Here is an 8,681-nt window from a genome sequence, read left to right on the forward strand (position 1 = left end):
ATATATATATATATATATATATATATATATATATATATATATATATATATATATATATATATATATATATATATATATATATATATATATATATATATATATATATATATGGTAATACTGAACATAGAATGTAAGGACAATTAAGGCATGCAATAAATATTCTGTTTCCATAATTATTATATCTCTATAAACCATTAGCTAAACATAACACAACACTGACCTTATTTTGGGAGGTTTTTGAAAAGCGCTTCAGAAGTGCTCTTCAATAAATATAATTTGATCGTCTTTCAAAATATTTTTATCCGATTCATGGTGCACCAAGTGTATCCGTAAATGAGTAATTCATTTATAGAAAACTGGTAACAGTTTTCCTTGGATAAAGGTGTAAGTAAAGACAATCTCAATAGTCTACAATAAGTTTTCATCCATTAATCTTTTACCTCGTGGAACGTGAAGAACCTTGAATAGTCTCTACTCCTCTTCGCTACTGTAACAATTCTCTCATAAGCTAAACACTCCTATTACACTTCACATAACCTTTGGTCCTCTTCCCTAAGGGTTCACTAGATCCGACATTACCAAATATTGACCGAGCAGACAAATCCAAAATGAATGTCTATTGCAATTCACTGAGTTGGGGTTCCTTCCTGTTAACAGTGTTGGCGAGCTACAAGTCCCATGGGTGGCCTCAGGAGCTGGGCTGTTGTGTGGACCTTGGCCGGGGATGTTAAGTCATTAATTAACAGTGAGAATTGCATACAGCAGTTTTGTTTTTGTAGACTGTTCTTGTTAGTTTGATAGTGATTTTGCTAACTTATAGTCTTTTTGTTGACTTTTTGTTAAGATGATAAGAGTTTTTGCCAGCTGATGATCTTTCGTTTAGTGTTTTTGTTAAGCTATGTTCGTATCATAAAACACTGAGGAAATATCCCCCCCATTTCATAGAAATTAAATTTTCTTTCATTTATTACAAAACTCTGTCAATATTTCTTGTTTGTCTTATGACTGTGTGTTACATATTGCCAATATTCTTGCTTCTATGACTGAGGAAAGTGATACAAAAAATTTCCGGTCGATTATTATACTGAACTCGAACGGACTAACTGCTGTGTGAGGAATTACGTAAATAAAGTGTATAATTGAATGATTACAGTATTTCACCGTGAACATCTATGACATGTTTTCTCTTATATCTTCATAAAGTCTAGTCCACGTCAACGTTATAGACTCCATATATATATATATATATATATATATATATATATATATATATATATATATATATATATATATATATATATATATATATATATATCTTCCAATACTTTATTTACTCAACATATAAATTTCATTAAGTGCATATCATTCTGTATAACTTCAGTGTTTATATATATCAGTGTATTAGTGACGTGTACGTACAGAAGATCAGTGCAATGCTTCACTCTGACAAACTCTAACTATGAATCCTTACAAAGATATGTACCAAACTAAATTTGAACTGTACATCGTATATCAAACAAAACAATATTAAAAAAAAATCTAATTACCGTACTGTATTCTAAAATGATTGAACCTTGCAGAACAACCCCCCTTTTTGTTTTCTTGTTCAAGGTTCTGAGAAGGTTTGAGGGTGAATATATATATGGAATGATTAAAGTTTGAGTCAGTTCTGTTATGGTAAACTGTTGGAGATGATGCCACTCTTCCACCCAAATTAGGAGTATTCATGAACAGTTCAGCGTTGTATAGTAACCACCAATTATTATAAACCATACGTTGAAGAAAGATATGTTCTTTTTTCAGTATTCCTGGAGATAGATGATGGCACCACAAGAATGTTATAATAAGTTGAGAATCTTGATGGTATAGTATATTCCCAACCTTAGTGAAGGAGACGCGCCATCACCACAGATAAACATATAATAAAACAAATTATCATATAAAAAATAGCAGTGATAGCAACAACAATAATATTGATAAAAATAATAATGACAACAATATTAATAAATATAATAATAATAATAATAATAATAATAATAATAATAATAATAATAATAATAATAGTAATAATAGTAGTAATAATAATAATAATAATAATAGTAATAGTAATAATAATAATAATAATGATAATAATAATAATAATAATAATAATAATAATAATAATAATAATAATAATAAAAATAATAATAATAATTAGACCCATAATAAAAAAATAAACTTTGGTTTTTGATTTCCTTGAGACATTGCCAAGACGCACAACATTACCATACATGTACAGTACAGTATAAAGCCAGGGGGGGAATTCAGAATGCATCAACGCTTTGCTATTATCAAAAAAAAAATGCATGATATATAAAGAAATATTGTCATTTTAGACCAGATGAAGTATCCTGTACTACACTAATACTGAAACACTAACGCATCCATTACCTCCAGTTTACTTTTGTACTAAGGGATGAGAGAGCGAATTAACTTGATATAGAACAGAAAACTAAGTACTGTATGAAGACCAGGCTGCTCTGAGGTGGTGTGTGCATTCTACCTCATCACTGATCGCTCCGTGGAACTGTTCCTATTGTTTCACTTAATGGATGTTTTCACTATAGTTACATATAATAGATATTTTCACGATACAGTAGTTTCACATAATGGATGTTTGCTCTATAGTTTGATATAATGGATGTTTTCACTATACTGTACTAGTAACATCATAATATAGGTGTATATATACGGTATCTAGTTTTCATTACTCTAACCTAACCCTTAGCATAAATATAACTCTTTTTAAGTACAACAAACTTTGCATTAGGTACAGATAACAGTTTTATGTCAGTGTATACATTCGTGGCAAAATTACTTATACAGCCACTTGTGTTTAAATATCTCCAATAATCAAGACACACACATAGATAATTATTTCATTACCTTTTCTAATTAATTTATATTATATTCGTTTGAATTAATAGATATTTTAAAATTTTTTATAGTCGTTTTTCTTTTGTAATGGTTTCCTATATGTGGCAGTAACTTAAGTCGGCGTCTAGTGTTGGTTTCATAGACACGCAATCTTCAAACTACTGTATGTGGGAATGGTGGCCGCAGAAACTCTCTCACTCTCTCACTCACACACACACACACACACACACACGCGATCTGTCTGAATGTAAGTTATTAATTTTCTTATACCAACCACCACGTCTTGTCACTTCTCTTCATGAATTATTACTTTCTAACTAACGTATCACTGCAAATTTAATGCCAAGACCAAACTGAAGGAACACAGGTAAGTGCTGTTCTCTGTACGTGTCCCATTCTACTGTTTATATCAAGTCTTTTTTGGTACATAAATCCAGGTTGTGTTAAACTCCTCAGTAGTACTCTCTAATTGCCTTTGGTTTTTTTTGTTAGCTGTAAATATATTCTTACACTTTTTAAATGTTTTGAGTTCGAAGCCCTTCAAGTTATATGTTTATGTTATAAGAGATTTTTTGGTATACAGTAACTCTTTCGTTTCTTGCTGTATTTGTTCCTTGTTAAAAGAGTTCTTCTCGTTAAAACTGCTCCATGATAAACCAGTTCCTCTTCTTAAAACCTGTTCTATATCACACCAGTTCCTCCTGGACCAATTTTTCTCAATTTTCACTTCTTGCCTCAAGTTGTGCTCCCTATCGCGAGAAAAATTCCTGCATCTTTATTTTCAATACGAGTTTTCTTTATGTATACAGTATATATATCTTTAGACAGGCTTAAAACACTTCCACCCAATTCTCCTTCCACTCTCCTCCTTCCCGCTCATTTAGCCTTCTGTTCCTCCTCTTCCTCTTCTTCCTCTTTCTCTGCCTCCTTTCTCATAGAGGGCGTGGCGGGTGTCGGGTCGTCGTGAAACAAGGGGTTCTTCACCTCCATCTCGCCAGTCTGTGGAGAAAATGACCAGTTAGTGACACGCCAAAGTAAACTATAGTAGATGATAATGGTAAATGCCTAACAATAACTCTGAAAACACTAACGGAATCTAATATATGATAAACAATAGACACCGGTACTTGTATTAAGATTTATAAGGAATTATGATAAATAGTAAATAATGGAAGTGAAGACTAAAAGATTAAAAAAACAACAACTAACACCCAAATTTAGAAGACCATATAATAAAACAGAAGAAAAAATAATATAAAAAAATACATTTACAAAGAGAGTGGTTGTCTGTAGGTCAAAAGATTAATCCCCCCACACCTCCGGAAACTGTCAACTTAGGACGGGAGAACCCCGAATTTAATTTAGCAGCTACTTATGAACAATTTATTGCGACAATCAATAATGCCCAAAATAAACACATCCCTAAAAGAAAATTCAGATCGATACGGAACCAACCAAAATGGATGAATAATAGACTCTTAGATCTTCTAGGGAAAAATAAAGGAGTATATAGAAAAGTTAAGAAAGGCGAAAATCACTTACTTGGTTACTATCAGAACCTAACAAGACAGGTAAAAACAGAAATTAGGAAAGCAAAGAGAAATTATGAAATCAAGGTAGCAAACGAATCGAAAAATAACCCCAAAGCTTTTTATCAACTGTATAAATCAAAGGTTAGAGACACAATAGGTCCCCTTAAAACTACGACAGGAGAAATGACTGATGATGAGTTAGAAATGTGTAGTACGTTAAATAGTCATTTTCGCTCTGTATTCACAAATGAAAACCTAGCACAGTTTCCAGAAGTTCATAAGGTATATAACGACAGTATAGAAAATATGTTGATGAATATCAATATTACTAGTAACGATGTGCTTTAAGTAATTAACAAACTGAAGCCTCATAAATCGCCTGGTCCAGACGAGGTATATGCTAAAATATTAAAAGAATGTAGAGATGAGTTGAGTAATCCATTAGCAGTTTTATTTAATAAGTCATTAGAATCGGGCCTAGAGCCAGAAGCTTGGAAACTTGCAAATGTAGTTCCGATTTTCAAAAAAGGTGATAAATCAATTGCATCAAATTACCGTCCCATTAGTCTCACATCAATCATAGGCAAGTTGCTTGAGTCAATTATTGCTCCGAAAATCAGAAGCCACCTTGAAACATTCAACTTAATTCATTCTTCTCAGCACGGGTTCACCCGGATTTTCTTGTCTCACAGATTTGCTTAGCTTTTTCTCAGAAGTATATGAAGCGGTAGATAATGATAAGTCATATGATATAATTTATTTAGATTTCAGTTAAGCATTCGATAGAGTCCCTCATGAGAGATTGATAAGGAAGGTAGAAGCACATGGAATAGGTGGATCATTATTAAAATGGATTAGGTCATGGTTAACTGGTAGGAAACAAAGAGTCAGCATAAATGGATTTAAGTCAGACTGGGGTGCGGTCAAAAGCGGAGTTCCCCAGGGATCTGTATTAGGCCCTCTGCTGTTTGTTATATTCATTAATGATCTTGATTTAGGTATAACTAGTAGGATTAGTAAATTTGCAGATGATACCAAAATGGGGAGAGTGATAAATTCAGACAGTGACTTTGAACACCTTCAAAGAGATCTAGATACCTTACATGAGTGGTCAGTAGACTGGCAAATGAATTTTAATACTGATAAATGCAAGGTACTACAGATAGGGAAGACGAATACAAACGTTAAGTATAAACTAGGTAACACGGAAATAGAAAACTCAGATTGTGAAAAAGATCTAGGTGTATTTGTTAGCAACGACTTGAAACCTAGAAAACAATGTATTAGCGTTCGCAACAAGGCAAACAGGATTCTTGGGTTCATATCTAGGAGTTTGAGTAACAGAACTGCTGACGTTATCTTGAAACTTTACCTAGCATTAGTGAGGCCACACATGGATTATGCGGTTCAATTCTGGTGTCCTTATTATAGAATGGACATAGATTCTTTGGAGAGAGTACAAAGAAGAATGACAAAAATGATCCATAATATTAGAAACCTTCCATATGAAGAAAGACTGAAAAGCTTAGGCTTGCATTCATTAGAGAGGCATAGAGTTAGGGGAGGTATGATAGAGGTGTTCAAGTGGGTAAGTGGGATTAACAAGGGTAAAATGGAAGATGTTCTGAAGCTCAGAAATAACGAAATAACTAGAACAAATGGCTTTAAATTAGATAAATTCCGATTCAGAAAGGATATAGGCAAGCACTGGTTTGGTAATAGAGTTGTGGATATGTGGAATAGGCTACCGAGTGCTATAGTAGGATCGGGGACGCTAGGGAGCTTCAAGACGAAGTTGGATAGGCACATGGAGGTGCTGGGATGGGTGTGAAAGGGATCTGCCCTGTATGGGCCAGTCGGCCTCCTGCAGTATCCCACTTTCTTATGTTCTTATGTTACTTAAAAGAGATTAACTTGTTGACGTAGATGTTGGGAGAAGTGATAAAGTGAGAAAAAATCCAAAGATAATTAGTTCTATATATTTTCTCTTTTTTCTTTTCTTAATTTTATGAAATTATTCAGTTGTTACGTTGCTTCCTTCCTTAACGGACCAAGATTCACATCTGGTCAGCATTATCATTACTTTACCTTATTCTGAGAACTTTGTGATAATTTGATCTCAGAAGGAAATAAGTATCTTTGATTAATATTAAAATACATCAGACATTGCATACGAATGAAATATAGTATATATATTATTCTATTAGATACGTGCGGTAGGTTATGAAAGGTAAGCACAATGAACATTTAATTAGTTACAGATTATATTACAGTTTACGTCCACGGGTCACATCTAAACTCTTTCCACACATCTCAATTAATGTTGAATGAAACTGATGTTATCTTGGAAGAACTGTGTCGGAGCTCTGGGTTCACTACAGGTGTCGCCCACTGCACGCCACACCTCCTCAGATCATGATATATTGATGAGGAGTTATTTCGTCTTTCCCAGCAGTAGGGATGAGCTTGCAAGCCCTGAGGTGTGAGGGCAAGAGGCTAGCTGTATCCATATACCCTCCGGCCTCAGACATTCACCTTCAACCATTCATAGAGACGGGCGGAAGGAGGGGCCTGGCGGGGAGAGGGGCCTGGTGGAGGGAGGGGATGGGCGGAGGGAAGGGATAGGCGGAACGAGGGGACGAAGGAGGGAAGGGCCGGGCGGAGTGAAGGGCCGGGCGGAGTGAAGGGCCGGGCGGAGTGAAGGGCCGGGCGGAGGGAAGGGCTGGGCGTAGGGATGTGCTGGGTGTAGAGAAGGGACGGGCGGAGGTGAGGGACTAGGCGGAGGTGAGGGGCCAGGCGCAGGGAAGGGTCGGGCAGAGCGGAGGTGAGGGGCCAGGCGAAGTGACGAGCCAAGGGGTGCGTTGGTCGTTGTCTCAGATCAACAAAAGATAAACATTCCTCGTAAATGAAGAAACAAGAGCGCACCAAACTGCTTAATTAAACCAAAACGCCAAACAAACACACGGAAAATACCAGCATCAAAATTACACACTGAGACTATTACCTTAACTAGATACGTCCACTCAGCACTAAATAAAAGACTCAAGTGAGTTAAAATAGTGTTTATTCTCCAGTTTCTGTACCTGAATAATATTTAGTGATATGTGAACTAATTAAGATATAGATTTAGTGTAAGTTTGATGTATCATTCACCATAGCCTTTGTTTCTATGTATGTATGTATGTATGTATGTTTTTCTGAGTGTATAATAACGTCTACACACACACACACACACACACACACACACACGTCACTCACACGTCACTCACCGGGGCTAGGCCAGGACACTCGTACACCGTGTACTCATTCTCCTCGCCCTCCTCCTCCGAGTCCACGTCTGAGGTTGACCCGTGACGCTCTCCTCCCGACGACCTGTAAGATGGACATCACTTAATGGGCAATACTTGCTGGGCAATGGATCAGTGAACAATAGCTGCTGGGCAATGGATCAATGGGCGTATCTTTAAAACTATCATGTTTCTTTTTATCGAGAATAAGTTAGAAATTAAGAAAAATGCAAAGTCGCTCTATGGTAATTTATGTGAAATTTCGATATGAATAAAAAATATGTTCCTTTAACTGTTCTATATAATAAATATTGCAAAATGACAATGCATACAGACCTTGAGAAACGCTTCTGCTATAATCTTTAATAAAATACCTATACATATATTTGTATCTGTTCCCATCCTGGTAAAAAAATGAATGAATGCAAGTTGAATAAACTGGACCAAACACAAATAGGTTACTGGGTGAGGATGAGGAGCAGGCAGGTGAACACGACTCACTTCTCAAGGGCTATCATCTGCTGCTTCTGGTGCTGGTAGTGGTACATGTGGGCCGACTGAGCCAGTTTACGGTCCCCTGAAGAAGGTGAGAGGTCCTTGTTGGGGCCAGTTACTCCGTAGGCCGGGTACTCCGCATCTTGTGCTGCCTTGTGACTCTTGTTCAGCCTGTAACGACACAAGAATTATACGTTAATAAATTTAATGATACTGTGTGTTTGAGAGAGAGAGAGAGAGAGAGAGAGAGAGAGAGAGAGAGAGAGAGAGAGAGAGAATACACTGCCAATCCTCTGAGCATAATGGATTAGCTTAATGAATAAGGTACCTTCAGTCCAACTCCTGAATACAATGACTAAATCACACTCGACAGTCACTCACTCTAGCAGCAATGAAAAAATCTATCATCATCTTGTTTACCAACACCTGTGTGTGTGTGTGTGCGCGCCAG

At 36.0% G+C, this 8,681-nt stretch overlaps 1 protein-coding gene across 1 annotated transcript; it reads right to left on the minus strand.

Moving 5' to 3' along the window:
- Window positions 1-2,332: 2,332 nt before the first annotated feature.
- Window positions 2,333-8,401, minus strand: LOC121868274 (protein cab-1-like; the record flags this gene model as incomplete). Its single annotated transcript, XM_042368696.1, is given in 3 exon segments — window positions 2,333-3,915; window positions 7,718-7,820; window positions 8,237-8,401. Coding segments are annotated over 3 exon segments (391 nt in total), but the record flags the coding sequence as incomplete, so codon positions are not given.
- Window positions 8,402-8,681: the final 280 nt, after the last annotated feature.

This window comes from Homarus americanus, unplaced genomic scaffold (genome assembly GCF_018991925.1).
Source record: "Homarus americanus isolate GMGI-L3 unplaced genomic scaffold, GMGI_Hamer_2.0 scaffold19318, whole genome shotgun sequence".
Taxonomy (NCBI): Eukaryota; Metazoa; Arthropoda; class Malacostraca; order Decapoda; family Nephropidae; genus Homarus; species Homarus americanus.